General features: G+C 42.2%; 1 protein-coding gene across 1 annotated transcript in view; it reads right to left on the reverse strand.

Annotated features, from left to right (window-relative positions):
• Positions 1-414: 414 nt before the first annotated feature.
• The window catches only part of galnt18b (UDP-N-acetyl-alpha-D-galactosamine:polypeptide N-acetylgalactosaminyltransferase 18b), a 55,629-nt gene continuing 37,942 nt past the window's right edge, over positions 415-18,101 (reverse strand). The window contains exons 7-11 of the mRNA XM_083691141.1: positions 11,947-12,132; positions 10,806-10,943; positions 8,638-8,733; positions 5,985-6,149; positions 415-1,134 (exon numbers count right to left, since the gene is read on the reverse strand). Of these exons, the coding sequence (XP_083547267.1) occupies positions 988-1,134; positions 5,985-6,149; positions 8,638-8,733; positions 10,806-10,943; positions 11,947-12,132 (732 nt within the window). The 3' untranslated portion in view covers positions 415-987. The remainder of the gene's footprint in view (positions 1,135-5,984; positions 6,150-8,637; positions 8,734-10,805; positions 10,944-11,946; positions 12,133-18,101) is intronic.

Here is an 18,101-nt window from a genome sequence, read left to right on the forward strand (position 1 = left end):
CTATTGCACTATGACACTATTTGCACTATCTGGTTAGATGCCAAACTACATTTCGTCGTCTCAGTACTTGTACTCTGTGCAATGACAATAAAGTTGAATCTAATCTAATCTTATCTAATCTGAAGAGAAATGGGGCCATCTTCATTATTTTGTGATTTATGTTGACAATTAAAACCACTGATGAAACCAGTTGCTTTCAAAGACTGAGAATATGTAAATGATGGACTACTTATTGACAGACTAACCTTAAAGGCATGAGCTTAAGGGGAAAGAGGCACATCTAATCTTAATAACATGACATTTGCCATGTGTCACATGGGACAGCTGGACAGCTGGCGGCGATTCTTGTGAAAAGGGCACTAGCACGCCATTGTGCCATTGAGAAAAAAAGAAAAGAAAATACACTTTCACACATTTATATTAACATCAGTTCTTTTACTGGCATATATTATAAATATTTTGAATATTTACACTTAGAAAATAGTCAATTATTTTCAGATACAGTATATTCCAACATGTTGGTGTTTCCCCAAAACTGTACAGCTTAATCGCATAATAAACACAACCTACAAACCTGAGACACTAGAAGAAAATCATTACAGCAGGGAACGGTTCCTATGTTTGCTACACAGTAGCAATTATGTACCAAGTACAAAAAATCTACATATTGGACCCAGTACAACCTTCAACTCAACAGAAAAAACAATTATACTTTTCACAAAATATATTCCATAATGTTGTAGTATCTCATAATGCACAATATCAACCAACTATGGCTGCTCCATAGGCGAAAGAAAATGTTTAACATTTATCATGTGATGTCATCAGGTGAACGAGAGACATCATGGTGCTCCAATGACTGTCATTAACCATGCACCATCCTCCCTTCCTCACCACAACAACACAAAGGAGTACAGTAAACCACCACTCCACAGAGTCCAGTGTGCTACAGTATGTATTTGGCCAGTGTTCTCTCGGTGTATCCCATCATAAGGAACTACCAGGCAGGATGTTGTTGATGGACCACCTCTGTCCAGTGCATTTTTGGAGGGCCAGCTGGAACCCAAACTCATTGTCGTTGCTCGCCACCAGCTCAAGGCATCGCTTAGATTTCCTGTTCTGAATAGAACCTCCCTGGAAGACACAAACACAGGTAGATCAAATTAGCATGGGCTACAAAATAATTGTTTATGTGCACAATGTTGTTGCTGTCTCTTTAACCCCCCACAAATGTCTGTAAATTGATGGGTGTGTGTGTGTGCGTGTGTGCGTGTGTGTGTGTGTGTGTGTGTGTGTGTGCGTGTGTGTGTATGTGAGTGTGTGTGTGTGTGTGTGTGTGTGTGTGTGTGTGAGAATGTATGGGTGTGTGCTTGTGTGTGTGTGTGTGTGTGTGTGTGTGTGTATGTGTGACACACTTAACAAGCACCCACAGGTCTGCTGATTCACATCAACATCCTCAATGAGCCTCCCTGATACCATCAGCATGCTCAGATAAAAACAAACAATCTGTCCACCATTACACTCAGTAGCTCTCTGAGTAGGAATACCACGATTCTGTGATAACGCAATGGGGGAGAAGGAGATAGCATTATATGAGAGATGGAGCAAACTATTCACAGTAGAATATCTGAAAAAAGGATATGATAGGAATAAACAATGAGGGCAAAGGGGATATCAAACATGCAAAGATGATCTCCACCATCGCCTAAAGAGTCCTGAGCTCCAGAGGATGTCTTCATCTGGCATGCAAGTGGAAGTCTAAAAGCTCTGGGTTGGATTCAACTGTTGAGAGACCAGTGTAATGGGAAGGCACAGATCTGATCAGAGGTCTGTCTGTCATAGATTTGAGGGACTGGGATCAGGGAATCTCCCCGTTTAGTAATTTAGGAGGATGACTCAAGAAGAAAAAGTATTCATAAAACAGTATTCATATCATACATTCATATGGGCTTTCTGTTATGGTCCAAGCATGGTATGAAGCACATTGAGCATGGTGATGCAGAAATTCAGCTGAACAGGCCAGTTCAGGGTTTGAATTCATCAATTATAAAAAGAGTAACAATTACGATGCAACTTCAGATCCAGTTGAGTCAACAACAACCATCATGTTGCTGTAGTGCAGGCTGATGTTTTGGTCAGGTTCATTTGAAAGTTAACTCATCAAAATTACTACAAGAAGTCAAGGTTGCCCTCTGATTGAGATTATGACAAGATTTCATTAGTATTGAATATTGTCTATTTCGTTAAAAGAGCCTGTCAGATCTGGCATACTCAAAACCTATGCGATGAGACAATTACCTGCTTGAGTGCGTTGTGTAAAACAGACAGGGGACCGATACAGTTTACATACAGTACTCACTCCATATTTGTTTTTCATCAGTCATGAATGTCTTCATGTGTGGTATAGTTGTCAGATGTAGCATGAAATGTAACATGGTGGATTCAATATGCTCTAACAAATGAAAGCCATTAGGTACACCTCATTGGTCACACGGTGCAAATAGCCGCAAATGAATGGAAGAATAATAACATTAACCTTCAAATTAGAAATGACTAAGTGTATAAAAACAGGAACGACATGACAAAGTAGCATTTCTTTTTTTAATTCTGTTGATTTATAGCGTACGTTTATGTTTTCCTCAGCTCATTTATTGTTAAAGTTGTGTCTAGACATTAGAAATAGTTTAAAATGATAAAACGTGGATTAATAATTCATTTTTAATTCTGTCATTATGATACTTTGCCGGAGGGGCTGCCTGAAATATTTACTTGTGTCTAAAAAGCAGCTATAACAGCTTATTTATTCAGGGAAAATATTCATATTTCCAACCTGATTTCATTTTGATTTGCATTACCAGCAACAGGAAGGCTGCCAAAAGTACTGCAGGGCTCCGGCATAATGTTTTCACCTGCTGGTTTTGGGGTTTGTGGCGAAATAGCAAACAGGTTCGAAGGAAGTTGAATTCCAGTGGGTCAGAGAAAACTTCAGAACAATTTCACACAACAATGAATATCTAAATTGCTCTTGCTCTGCATCTAACCGGTCGAAATGTAATATGAAGACCTCTTTGAACTGTGATATGAACACTGTGGGCAACAATGTACTATTTCTATTGTTATTAATGTGTTTACATAGTCACTTTCACTCTCCTTACAATTTATTTATTTATTAATACTTTTTTCGTATATAAAGTTGGGGCCTTGCATAAAGTGCACTTAAACTCAAATAAACTTGAAACATGAGAATTCAATGTCTATCATAAGCACCTCAAAGCCTTCCTCTATTGACAGGATAGGACACATTAAGAAGGCTGAGATAAACCTCTAGAACCAGTCCTGTTTGCTCTCCTGGCTTGATCCCGTAGGCCAAACCAACATATCGATCAGCTCTACGGAACGAACCATCAAACCAGAATGATAATAACTCAGGGTTCAGGAGGAGTGGTGAAAGGTTAACCAACTTGACTGTGTTCTGTCATCTAAATGATTCTTTCTGTTGAACAGTGGCCTATTTCTGTGTGTGTGAGTGTGTGTGTGTGTGTGTGTGTGTGTATGTGTGTGTGTGTATGTGTGTGTGTGTGTGTGTGTGTGGCCCCTGTCTGTCAAGGACCGTGTGGTGGTTGCCTCTGCATCTCCCCACATTAAAGAAGTCACATGCAGGCGTCCTCCCGAAAGGGAACTGACATTTGCACCTCCTGAATCAAAGCCCTGTGACGATCAGAGTGATCGTCGTTCATGTGTGTGTGTGTGTGTGTGTGTGTGTGTGTGTGTGTGTGTGTGTGTGTGTGTGTATATACAAGTACTGTGCACAGTATTTACAGTCGGTATAGTCTTTGAGATACAGCATGTTTCAGAGGAGCACAAAGGGTAATAGAGATCTGGAGCATCTTGAGGAGGTGATGTCCTTGAGTCAGTCATCTCAGCCAGGATGAGCAGATGATTACATGTGTTAGCACTCTCTCCCCAGCAGGGCTCTGAACATGTAAACCAACTGTTTCCCTCCTCCTACACGCTACAGCCCACGCTACAGCCACCTTCACAGACACACACACACACACACACACACACACACACACACACACACACACACACACACACACACACACACACACACACACTTCTTTTCTTCTGCTATTCTTCTGCTTTCCCACATACATCAAATTAATGTCATTTTACTGTGGAGAGCAAGTTGAAATTCTGCTACTACATGGCTTTTAGGGAGATGGAAAATTCACCAAATTGTCATGCATATTCAACCACAGAGAGAGACTAATTGATTGCTGCTCTTCTCCGTCTTGTATAATATATAAGAGCGGTAATACTTAAGTTAGAATTGGAAAAGAGTCATTTCTCCTTGGTACAGAACTGTGCAACTCTTGCATGGTTGAGTTGAAGCGATGTAAACTATTCCCTTTTGGGGTAAAACACACTTAACAGTGTGTCTGGAAGAAATCTAATCCATGATTTATGATGTATGAATCCACAGAAGGAACCGCCTACAATCAGGGACGGACTGGGACAACAAAACGGCCCTGGACTTTCAGCCAAAAAAAGGGGGGGGGGGGGGGGGCGGGAGAGCCAATACAGACATGTGACACATTAAACCAGGCATTTAAACATTCTCCACTCAGGGGCCACTGGAGTGGAACCAGCTTGACTGATTTTCTTTTTTTTTTAACAATTCAACAGAACACCATTTATATGGGATTATATGGGAAGGAGGATTATATGGGAAGCTACATTTAGCAGAATTTCAATAAACCTCCAAATATGGAACATACAGTACAACCATTTCTCCTTGAGTGTTTTTAGTCCACTTGATATCACACCAATGAGAATGCTGCATGCACAGACAGGGTGAATCAATAATTAATAAAACCATAAAATACCATGACCACCAGCAGACTAAGTGAGACAGATTCAGCCAATCGAAGCATATCCTATCATGTTCCCATCCGAGTGTTGTCTCCCTTAAGGGAAACTGATCTGCAGATACTTAGTAGTGTGCAACCTTGAACCTACATCCTGTATTTTGTAAACCGTAAAAGACACCCATCAATAAAAACAACCAATGTACTAAAGGAAATACATCATATATTCTCTGTAAACACAAATTCCCTGAAGCTGTATCATTATCTATGAAAATAAAAAATCCTACAATGGATCTTTCCATCATTCTGACTCCATCTACGGACTCCCCACATCTTTGATGCACAGAGTGGATATCTAGAGCACTAAGCTTGATAAAAGCACAGTACTTATACACTAAGAGTATTTTAATTGCAGTTTTAATTAAAACTTCTGATGGTTGAAGGCCTCTGTGGGCCATTGTGATGTGGCCCTCATTACCATGAAATGTGCTTGGAGAGCTTGGCCAATAATGAAGACAGAGAGAACCATTATGAAGTATTTACCGTTCACATCAAGACAGGCCTGAGGAATGTAGAGAGGTCTGTGAACCGTGAAACTCTCCTTCTATCTGGGTACCTTGTGACACCCCTTAATGAGCCTAGCCCAACCACAACTGCCCTGAGCAGTTAGCCATCCATGGATTTCTACAAACATTAAACCCTAAAGTGGAACCAAGCTACCACCGCTATCGGCGTTTGTGCCACTTCTACTAATGACCTCACTCGCTGGCTACGAATGATTAGTTTGACTTTTGACCCTACATGTTCCACCCTTTCGGTCTTTTTTTCATGGAAAGTGTGTGTGTGTGTGCGTATGGGTGTGTGTGTGTGTGTATGTGTGTGTGTGTGTGTATGTGTGTGTGTGCGTATGGGTGTGCGTGTGTGCATGCGTGTGTGTGTGTGTGTGTATGTGTGTGTGTGTGTGTGTATGTGTGTGTGAGTGTGTGCGTGTGTGCGTGTGTATGTGTGTGTGTGTGTGTGCGTATGGGTGTGTGTGTATGTGTGTATGTGTGTGTGTGCGTATGGGTGTGCGTGCGTGCATGCGTGTGTGTGGTTGACTGCCTGGTTTCTTACCTGAGTGAAGAGCCAGTGGAGCTTCATGCGCTTGGCGGCGGCGTAGCTGCACTCGATGAGCCGTGGTCGGCTGTTGACATCCACCAGGCACTTGTTGTCATCATCATCCATGGTGGGACTCAGCAACCCCACATGTAACTGCTGAGTGCTGGTGTAGTACACATTCTGGAACAACACAACACACAGCACTGTTAGAATATACTGTATAGAAATATGTTATATATATTTTATATATACATAATATATATAAATATATAATATATTTTTTATATATAATATATATATATATATGTATGTATGTATGTATGTATATATATATATATATATATATATATATATAAATAACATATATAGATATTTATTTGTATATATAATATATTTTATGTATTATATAAATAATGATAATATATAAATAATATGACCCAAAATGTGCATTGTCTCTGGATTGACTGAGAATTTAAAACATACATTCTCTAAGCTGATTTCCATTCATTCCCCCATAACAGGCATGAATATTCATGCATTTATCCTCAGTGAACTGAGGGCAGGGCAGGATATGGCACAGTGGAGGAAATGGCTTATTGTTTATGGAGAAAGGAGGATATGATGGATATGAGTCGACCAGCCAACAGGAAACACTGCTAATTGCATTCTCTGATGCAATCCCTGCAAGCCCCTCTCTTCCAATGCCACTGGTGTGCCCATATTTAACCAACAAGCCGTGAACACCAGTGGCAGGGAATAGCATCTGTTTGAATAGAGGAGTGTTGGTAGAGCTGTGTGTGTGTGTGTTTGTGTGTGTGTGTGTGTGTGTGTTTGTGTGTGTGTGTGTGTGTGTGTGTGTATGTGTCTGTTACAGACGGCAGCTGCATCTATGTTGCTGAGACTATTGACTTACACACAGGGAATGAGGAGGCTTGACTGAACATTTAGGGGACATGGGGGGTGGGGTGGGGTGGGGTGGGGTGGGGGTGTAACAGCTGGAGGGGCGGAGGAACAGCACAGTTGGATAGAGCTGGGGATGGCATATGGAGGGGGTAGGGAGGAGGGGGTTGCATTAATAAGGGTATGCTATCATCAAAAAGTGGGTATTAAGTATAGAATCCATAACTCCCCCATAAATGTGCAGGCAAAGCAGGAATAAGACAGCACCAGTAGTAGTGCACTCTAAATGGAATCAAAACTTTGTTACTCAACCCGTTGCTAATGAGTTCTTAATTTAGCCTGCTGCATTTAGGTTGTGAGACTGGGTGTGATTTCTCTGTTTTCTCTGGAGTTGTTTGTTTAGGAAAGTGTGTAAGGCATCTTGGGAATGATCAGCTCTGGCTGGCTCTCTTTCTTTTAACAGATCACAGCTTATTTGAGGTCCTCCCTCGATATTTCTCTGCAGCTTTAATTTGTAAACCATCAATACAGGTGCAATGAGTGTGAGCAGTTTCTCATGGAGTTAATGGCGGAGTCAACTTTTAGCCGTCACTATAAAGGATAAGACCACTTTTCACTTGGGCGAGGATCAGATGAAGCGAAATCCTTCGGAAAACTCAAGAGCAGCCTTTTCAGAAATAATAGGAGGAAAAGATCGATATGGGAACTGAAAAGGGCAGGCTTCACACTGACTTATCTAATTAAAATCAAAAACGAAAACTGACTCATATGTTGAAGGAAGTGATTTGATTTTCACTTTTATTCTGCTGCGGGGGGGGGGGGGGGGGGGGGGGTTGAGATTGACATGGCTCCTGGTTTTCCATATCACCATCCGAAAAAAGCAAAATACTCTCGGCTTTACTTTTCAAATCATTATGGAAATTGCCAGTGATGGTGACGCATGTGATTGTGTCGAGGCAACGGTTGTGCTGAGATAGGGCTGTATCAGCGTGGTGGCATCGTGACCCAGATAGAGACGGTGTCGAGGGACGCTCTTCTTCACAAATGCGCTGCTTTCCTGGAATTATCAGCTAATGCTTGTCTGGAGACTGGCAAAGTAGACTTTTTATAAACACAATCAGATTCACATTTTTATTTTCTCTCTGAACATAACAAATACACACTAAAGTGAAGAGGGAGAAACGTTTGGAGTTATCTCTGAGAAAAGCTTCTCAGTTAGCGGAAAGTTAGCGGAAAGTTGTCGCTTCTGAAGTTGTGCACGACGACTATTGGATTCCACTTTATATTCTGTCAGTACAGGACAATCGCTGCCTGAGGTGACCCCTGTGTTGGTGATGGCCAGCTCCTGGCAGTGAGGTGAATGTGAAGTGGCATCCTGTCGGTTGTCTGGTGCATACACAATGACGGTGCATACACAACAGTGGAGTCTGATGGAGGTAGAAATCAGATGTATGCATGGAATGGAATGAGGAATGGTATCAAACATATACTATTCCTCATTCCATTCCATGCATTACAATGAGCCCCCCCCCCCCATTTCTGCTTCCACCAGCCTCCCTTGATACATAATGATGGTGCATACACAATCACACAGGGTTGCTGGTCTTTGTAGAGGTCATAAAGGAGACAGATAGCAGTACAGTCACAGGCAAGTCGAGACAGGGTTAAAAACCCCAAACAAGTTTTATATACAGTACAATAGACGGGGAGGTGACAGAGACAGATGTAGGAATACAGTGATGGACAGGGCTTGTGTGGGTGAACTAACCTGAGGTGTCATCCCGTGACAGAGGTACAGGATGGGGACGTTGTCTGTTTCGGGCCCCTGGTCCAGACACACGTCTCCCTTCAGAGAGTTCTTCAACTGAGAGCGGAGACAGACACACACACAGAGAGAGAAACATGAGTTGAGGTGTCACTCAAATAGCTGGGTCAGTGTGAGTTTAGCAGTTTGACAGAGAATCGATGACACCTCAAGATGATTGTAGTCGTCCGACTGCCCTAAGCCGCTATTTAATCAATACCTGGTTTCTGGGATATATCAAACATGACATTCTTCTCACATTCCTGATTCCAAATACAGTATGACACCTTTTAAAATGTCTTCATATACAAATGACTGAAACATAATGGCTTGTCTTTATACTGTATTTCAGAACCAATCAAGTGGTTTGAGTGAAGAGAAGGACAGTAGAGTATAGACAGTAGAGTTTGACAGTAGAGTATAAACAGTAGAGTTTGACAGTAAAGTTTAGACAGTAGAGTGTAGACAGTATTTAGACAGTAGAGTGTAGACAGTAAAGTTTAGACAGTAGAGTGTAGACAGTATTTAGACAGTAGAGTGTAGTCAGTATTTAGACAGTAGAGTGTAGACAGTAAAGTTTAGACAGTAGAGTGTAGGCAGTAGAGTTTAGCCTGTGGCGAGTGGCAGATGAATACGTGCTCCTCCACATGGGGACAGGATTAGGTATGGAGATGACTTTACAAGGACACATCCAGCCAGAGAGAGACCCGGGCTGAGCCTGTCAACTCTCCATTGGCTCAGGAGACGTCTCTTTCCATCAGCTAATCATGAAAACAACAAGCTGCACCTCGGACACTCACAGGGGACTGTTAATGTCTGGATGGAATTAAGGCTGACAGAAAACATATCAAAATTTCACTCAGGTTTCATGTAGCGGACTAGTAAATAATAATGTGCGAGACTCATTTATGAGTCGGGGAAAAATGCACTGTTCTGCTTGGCTTGTCTGATTGGCTTCTGACCTCATATCCTGGGTGGGACATGCTCTGCATTCCACCGCTGTGTAATGAATTGTCAGACCAACCAAAACATGATTGACAAGTTCATTAAGTGCACATAGTATACACAGAGTAATGAGGACAAGTTATATTTGGAACCCACTTTCTCCATGAATTAATTTTAATAAGGCTGACCTATTTTCACACTTTATCTAACTACCATTTATATGATATTTATGGAAAGACAAAACGAGGAAATCAACCATAAAATTAAGAATGTAGTCTTCTGTTTGTGTATGACTGTGGATTCAGGCGAAGTGCACTGACGTGACTGACATTAATTAAGATAAATACGATATGCTATATATCATATTAACGATAATATAAATACTGCTGGTGTGCTCCGTTGGCCAGCATGCAAATCCAGAACAGTTTGTCTGCCGTTCAGAATCCCATTCAGCCACACAGGCCGATCTGGGAGAGGATGTCACACACAGCAAACACTGCTCACCAGCCCCACCACTACACAACAGGATATGTGCATACACAATGGAGCACTCTAAATATGTGCATAAACACAACGCTCTGTTCTACATGTGCATACACAATGCACTGTTCCTTGTGTGTGTGTGTGTGTGTGTGTGTGTGTGTGTGTGTGTGTGTGTGTGTGTGTGTACGATGAGAAAAGGCAATATACACATACTCCAAGAATCTATAGCAGTATACACAATAACAAACTCTCTGAATACAATATTGTGTGCATACACAATTGCCTGTTCCTTATAAGAGCATTGACAATAGAAGTCCACAGGAGCCTAGAGGATTAAATAAAAGCTTTAGCACTTGGGCAGGTCTGTGTATAATCACTGGCAGGTCTTCTGTCTTCTCCCAGAGTCAGAGTTCCTGCACTGTTTATTCCTGTTCCACATCATGCACAGGCTTTAGCGTGCCAGACAGCCGTGGCAGCGCCCACAGACACTGGTTTCGAGGCTAGAGGCTGGGGTAGACAGGGCCATGTTTCCCCTAGACAAAGCTGCTGCAAGAATGCATCTCTATCTCTGTGAAATGATTGTGTTCCTGCAGTCATCCACGTCGTAATACAATGCACTATGATGATTTGTTCTGGCATGGTTTATATTGTTGAGACTGCTATGTCACGTAGAATGTTCTTTCCTTGCACAGGGGAATGCTTACCGTTCCGTACGCGATGGTGTCTGTGTACATCCGCATCTCAGGGTAGATGTTGACCAGGTACCAACGGAATGTCTTGCACTGTAACCTCTTCCTCAGAGCCTTCCTCTCAGAGATGTCCCCGATGTCTATCCCTGAGTCCTGAGAAAACACACACACACGCACGCACGCACCCCCGCACCCCCGCACGCATACAAATGAATTATGATATCATGTGCAGGAAAGGACATAAGTGCCGGTCTCTCCGGAGGAAAAGGCGAGTCAGCTACGCCCCAGGATGGCTTCCCAGTTTCCCCGATTTCAGTGCTAAATCAGGCCACTGAGGAATGCTGCTTCAGCCATCGTTTAGATTCATGTGATGAACCCCTGTGAGCCCTTCATGTTCCCTGTGCAAAGAACAGCAGGGCTGACCTGTTGACTCGTAACACCATCTGCCATCTTCCCACTCGCTCCTCACACGGCCAGTCATGGGCATGGCCCAGCCCTCTGTAGCAAGCTGTCCGCCTGTACGCCTCTCTCCTAATTATCTATAATAGCTGCATCCCCAACAGACTTAAAAGCCAAAACCAGACCTGATAGATTGGCCATTGACTGCAATAAGAGGCACATTGCGGGTTACGAGGGGTACCAAATGGCCTAATGAGAGTTGAACAGACAAAACAGCAACAGCTGTTTATTCAGGTGAAGGATGTTTATCGTAAGTTTGGACAAAGGAAATTCATGAGGCTAATCCTGAGGCCAAATTTCCCTTCACGGTTTTGGAGTGGAATCGCAGGACTCAACGAGACAGAGATTCTACGGGTTGGTCGGGCCAGCGAATGTATTTGAGGGGAGTGTTTGCATATTCAAAGAGAGTCCTTCTGTTAGTGTATCACTGGCATCATATGCCATATCCAATAAGGATCTGCAAAAATAACTTCAATGACAGTTCCCTTCATACCAAACACGTAAACGATACTATACTACCACAACGATGCTATACTACAACAAATACGATACTTAACACGATCTACAAATTCCAAATACACCACACCAAGAACACTCTCCCACCCTCCCACCCTCCCACCCTGACGTACAGTAGACATTACTGAGGTATATCCAGGTACAGCAGCCCCCCACTCCAGTAGCCCCCCCAAACTCTTACCTCCTGGGGGATGTTCCAGGCCATGTAGACGTGGCTCTTAAACTCGTCCATCCAGACCTCTGCCACCCTCAGGGCATTCCGTCTCATGTGGGACGTCAGGTCGTCTGTGTAGGGCTTGTGGGCGCGCTCTATATGGGCGATACGAACGCAGGGCAGGACCTCCACGCTGCCCCCACACTGCCACACCTGGTATTTCAACAGAGAAAATGAGGAAAATACATGGTTGTTCAGGGGGGCCTGGTTTAAACACTATGTGAATCTACTCGGCCAGGAGAGGCCCAGAGCAGAGCTGCAGGCTCAAGGAGAAAGGCTCAGTTCTGAAGCCTCATATTCTGAGGCTGACAGATCAGGGAAACAAGAGCTCCTCTCTACTCTGCTTGATCCAGAGAACCTGTCAGATCCAACCAGAGGAGGAAACGTGGAGATTGCAGAGAAACAGTCCCCTCTTCTTGGTCCACACCACGCCACTACCTCACCAGGGCTGAGGGTGTCAGGGAACTCATCTAGACATAACACCCTGACATGTGACATGCTGCTGTGTCTAAGTGCCCTAATTGGTGATGTGAGATGACATTTAGTGTCTCGGTGGCTTATGCGAGGAATGACGCGTATGAACGAGACAGCAGAGCATGTGAGTGGAGTCGAACAGTCGAAAAAAACGGCCAATCGCTCACAAGGATTTATTTAACGCTCCGCTCCCCGTCCACCTCCCCCACTCCTCTCCCGTACGCTCAGCGCTCACATGGTCTCTTGTGACCATATAAGACGAGCATGTCACTCATATTTAACTGGTGAAGGAAAAAGCGGACCAGGGTAAAAATCCCCTGAGCCTGTGAGGTGAGTGGTACTGGAGTGGTAAAGGAGTGTGAGAGAAAAAGGGCCACACTCTGACTTGTTTCAAAATGCACTCCACGTTCCAGACAAAACCCCCCCCGCTAATAATCTTATTCATACAGTAGGACCATGTCTCCTATTGCCAGATGAAGTGCATGCTGTGATTTACCATGTTGTTATAAAAATGTCTCCTCTTGGTCCCTGTGGCCCTCTGTATCTGAGGCTGCCTCCTTTCATCTCCCCACTCCTCCCCTGAAGAGCTGCTAGCCTCCAGTCAGAAGCCCTCTCCTCTCCTCTCCTCTCCTCTCCTCTCCTCTCCTCTCCTCTCCGCTCCATCTCCCTCCACAGCCCTAACTGGCTTCCCAAGAACTAACATTCCACCCAGAGAATGTTTCCATTCCATTCCAGGGGATTCATTCCATATCTCCTCAGTCAGTTCCAGTGAGCAAACATTTACTTTAAGTCATTGATGCAGTTCCTGAGTTCTGACAGAGTTTCTGCAGAGGCAACACTTACTCCATAATGTTATCGTTTCCTCCACTGCTGCCAACAGCACAGAACAGGACAGTGCCGGAACTGTAAAAATCTGTAAAAAACTCAGAAATCCCTGAGTCAACTGTGAAAAAACCCTAAGTCAACTGTCAGGAAACCCTGAGTCAACTGTCAGAAAACCCTGAGTCAACTGTCAGAAAACCCTAAGTCAACTGCCAGAAAACCCTGAGTCAACTGTCAGAAAACCCTGAGTCAACTGTCAGGAAACCCTGAGTCAATTGTCAGGAAACCTTGAGTCAACTGTCAGAAAACCCTGAGTCAACTGTCAGAAAACCCTGAGTCAACTGTCAGAAAACCCTGATTCAACTGTCAGAAAACCCTAAGTCAACTGTCAGGAAACCCTGAGTCAACTGTCAGAAAACCCTGATTCATGCCCGATTACCATAATTAACATCCCTGATTATCAGTGAAACTGACACATTATGTATGTAAAAGGAACTTTTGTATAGGTACCTGTTTTTAGTCGTTGACCAGAATACGTGACATAGATATTGATGGACTAAACAATCCATTTAGTTGTTGACCAGAATACGTGTAATAGATGTTGGTGGACTAAATAACCTGTTCAGCCGTTGACCAGAATAACCGTTTTAAAAATAAGTAAAGAGTTATCAGTGGGCTGGACAAACCTGCACAGGAGGGACAAAATATTCCCGTTTTGTTGGAAATTATCTAATGCATTGCAAGTTATAGCATGGATTGATCACCCACTGTTTAAAGTAAGTGTGGGGTGTGTGTGGCTGAGTGCTGTTTGAGTCCAGCCGTGAGTGTGTGTGTGAGAGAGAGACTGTGTGTGTGAGAAGGAAATTGAGTGTGTGTGTGTGTGTGTGTGTGTGTGTGTGTGTGTGTGTGAGTGTGTGTGTGTGTGTGTGTGTGAGAGAGAGAGAGAGAAGATAGGGAGCGAGTGTGTGTGTGTGTCTCACTGTTTCTTGCAAAAAATCATATCCACCATTTCCACTTCCTTCAAGCTTAATCATAGTATGTTCTTTAAAATGAATTAATTTCTTTCACTATTACTCTGTATTCAATAGATATGCTTTTGTGGATTATTGAAATAATTGTTATTATAGATGTATTGACGGGAATGGAGTTGTGGACTTGGATATGAATCTCTCATTCATTCGTATTGGTCATTCTTATTAAGCAATATTGATTCAAAGGCTTTTTATACAGACATCGACTCTGATGTAGTTAATCTGACGTAAGATCTGATGTAAGATCTATATCCATGTGATATATGATATTATATGTGTGCCTGGATTTGTGCAGAAACGAACACTGCTGACATTATCTAGACATTAACAAATATATGACAGCAGTAATAATTAATACGAGCTGTTGTTGTTGGTATTATTAGAGTTATGAAGACAATAGAAGATTTTTGAAAATTTGAACGGTTGTGAAAATGTAAAAAAAAAACGTTGCAATTTAATTTTGTGTTTCTATACTCATTTTGATAGTCTCTTTGAGTAGAGCAGGCTGAGCTCGGTTAAATGGTATATGGTTTTAACACATCTGAGTTTGGTTAAATAATGTGTAAATGCGTGGTAAAAGAGGAATTCACCCAGGTTGGTTGTATGCATTTGTTATTTGTGTGATATGCTTTGGAGTTGCGTTGGGTTGGTTGACAACAACTATAGATCTGTTGCATGGGCTGAGAAATACAACAGGGGTCTAAGTCATATGGACTTTACATTTGTGTGTGCTTGCTTTGCTGTTTAAACACATTCATTTTGTGTTCAGAGAAAAGCCATTTAGGGGTGTTTTGCAGTGCTCAGATTTTTAGATACTGGAGGACTGACTGAGGTCTGGTTTGCCAGTATCTAAGGGGAGGAGTTTGGAGGGAGAAGCCTTTTTCCAGGTCCCTCCCAAGTTAAAAAGAGTGAAAGAGATTTTCTTTTGCAAGATTGTGTGTTGAGTGCAATTACCGCTTGAAAACACTTAATTCATTATTGTATTCTGATTTTTTTGGTTTTATTTTTTCTTGTGAAAGACACATCTTGCTCATTTTTGAAAGTACAATAATACAAAGAATACAAGAAATAAAGAAATTCAAGATGGGTAGAGTTGAAACTCTGCTACAATACATGGTGTGAGTAAACGGGCCTGAACCCACAGCCATTACTAAGAAATGGTCACTGTGGACCAATAACAGTCCATATGCCTGGCCCATTGAGGGCACCTGGAGCCCAAAGTACGTGGTCAGTGTCGAAACAGCTTACAGCATGAAAGAAGCCGCTAATTCTAAAAAAGGCCGCATGAGAAGAAAAGACATGTTTCCACACCGTGATGTCATGGAGCAATGGAAAGCAGAAGTGGTGAGGAGAAGCATTAAAGCAAACCAGGTCACATCCTAAAGCAGCAACACAACAAAAAGCGACATCACCTAAAGGCAAGGCACCAGATCCTCCATCATATGTATCAGTGTTCCCCAGAATTGCCATACTGAAAGAACAGAACAAACAAGCACTGATGGCAAACCAAGGAATACCTATTCATCAAATGCCAATGATGACACCAGGAGCAACCTGACCAAGACTGAGACTGACTTGACTGAATACACACCCATACAACATAAAAGAGATGCAGACTGGAAGGCTTTTGGTTTTGATGCCTTTGCATTAAATATCGCAGATCCATGGGCAAGTCAAAATATGTGGTATCAACAGTTGACACATTCTGTAAGAACAGCAAGTAATAATGGTTGTCCATGCATAGTGAGAGTTCCGTTCCCCAGTTCATGGCCGGCAATTACAGAAAGCATAGGGATATCTGAGTGCAAGTATTATGTAATGCAATTTCACATAACCAAAGGCGGTATGCCAAATAGGGAATATGAAGTAAGGTTTACAACCCAAGAGTGTTGTATTGTAAGCCTAAAGGTAAGAAATAGCAAACTACCCGCAAATGTGTCTTTAGGGAATTTGAAAGATAATTGGTGGGTTTGCAGGGATAACACATACTTATATTTACCTCAGGGAGGGACTGGGTGTTGCTATATGGCAATATTGAGACTTCCCTATGACGTTGTGACAGTACAACAAGGATTAGAACCTAGTCACACTCATGGAGGTCGAAGGAAGAGAGCAATGGCCGAATTTAATAGTATTGAATCATACCATTGAAGGATATCCCTTGGGAAGAAATGGGCCTAGGTTTATTCCCGTGGTACGGAGTGACATTTTTAGCCGATCACATAGACAACATCACATATACCTTACAGGGTTTTGCTAACGAAACGATCAAAGGATTTCAGTTTCTGTCAAACACTGACAGAAGTCATAGGTTTACTATTAAAACATGAAATGGCCCTCAACTATATTTTGGCGAAACAAGGGGGGTTATGCAATACATTATATTTGACAGGTGAAGACTTAATACCTGATTCTACTGACAGTATGACCAACGTGATTATAGCCCTACAACACATAAGGGACAAATTTGGTCCATCAAAAGATGGACCAACTGGGTAACCGATAAACCCTGGGGAGCAATGTTAGTGCAGATGTTGGTGCCTCTGGTCATAATATTAGGAATAATGTTTTGCTTCTGCACCATAATGTTGACTTTATGTGTGAAGGCTATGTTACTAAAATGGGTAGGAAACGTAATGCCAGGGGAAGGTGGTGTGACAATGCCATTATTATCAGTAGAAAGTCCTGAGGATGACGGTGACTTTGACTTCATAAAACTAGTTCATAAAACTAACTGTATGATAGAAGACTACATGTTTGAAGACGACAACGAAGATATTCAGTGAGTAAATTCCTAACTCATCAATACAGCCATTATCTACCACTCAGGAACAAGGTGAATAGCACATCCTGAAGTGCCCCTCTTCTATAGGTTTATTCACAAGACAACATAAATGTATATATGCTGATACAGGGCTTACTGACATAGACATGCATGTAGTTGAATTACACCTAGTTGAACTACAAAATTGACAATAGGTGAATGGTCACTTATTGAAGAGAGCGTGCACATTGTAGAGAAGCTCTTGAGATGCAACTCCACAATAGGTTTCCCCTAGGTAAGGTAAATCCACAAACATAAGTACAGGCAAGATTTTGGGGGAAGGAACTGGCGAACACTGCAGTGAAATGTTTCACTGTCCAGCCCTACAAGGGACCTGATGATCAATGACAAAGAATAAAAAATTAAATGTTTAACTGTGATGCAACAACATTTAAGGAGCCTTAAGTTGTTGTTTATCATGATATTAAAACAGTGAGATTTTAAATGTATGTGATGAATGATTAAATAATAGTATCCCTCTGAAAGAAAATGCCCGATTGCAGACTAAAATATGTGGTTGCTCAGGATTGGCTGGATGGTATGACAACCGCAGGGGAATTTTCCTGGCAAACAGTCAAAATGTTTAGAAAGGCCTAGGTTTTTCGCCCCTGCCTGTAATCGTGTTAATTACTTATATCTTCATGTGATAATCTAATTACTTAAGTATATTTTTGTGTGGTCTTCTCACAATATTTATATAGAAGTGCCTTTAGTTATTCAAAGGAGATCAATGATGTATTGTCGGTTGGGAGTACTCCCCTTTTTTAAGGTTTTGAACACAACTCGAAGTAGATTATGTTACGAGGCTAGTAAGTCTCGAAGAGGGGAATGTGGAAGATTGTGATAATTGATCATCTGATTATGGGTATATTGGATACTGATCATTTAACCTTTATACATACATATGTATCGTGAACTTTTGACTTGAGACTCATGTTGACCTTTTCTGGCTACTGCCACTACACATTCCT

The sequence above is a fragment of the Argentina silus genome (genome assembly GCF_951799395.1).
Source record: "Argentina silus genome assembly, chromosome: 19".
NCBI lineage: Eukaryota > Metazoa > Chordata > Actinopteri > Argentiniformes > Argentinidae > Argentina > Argentina silus.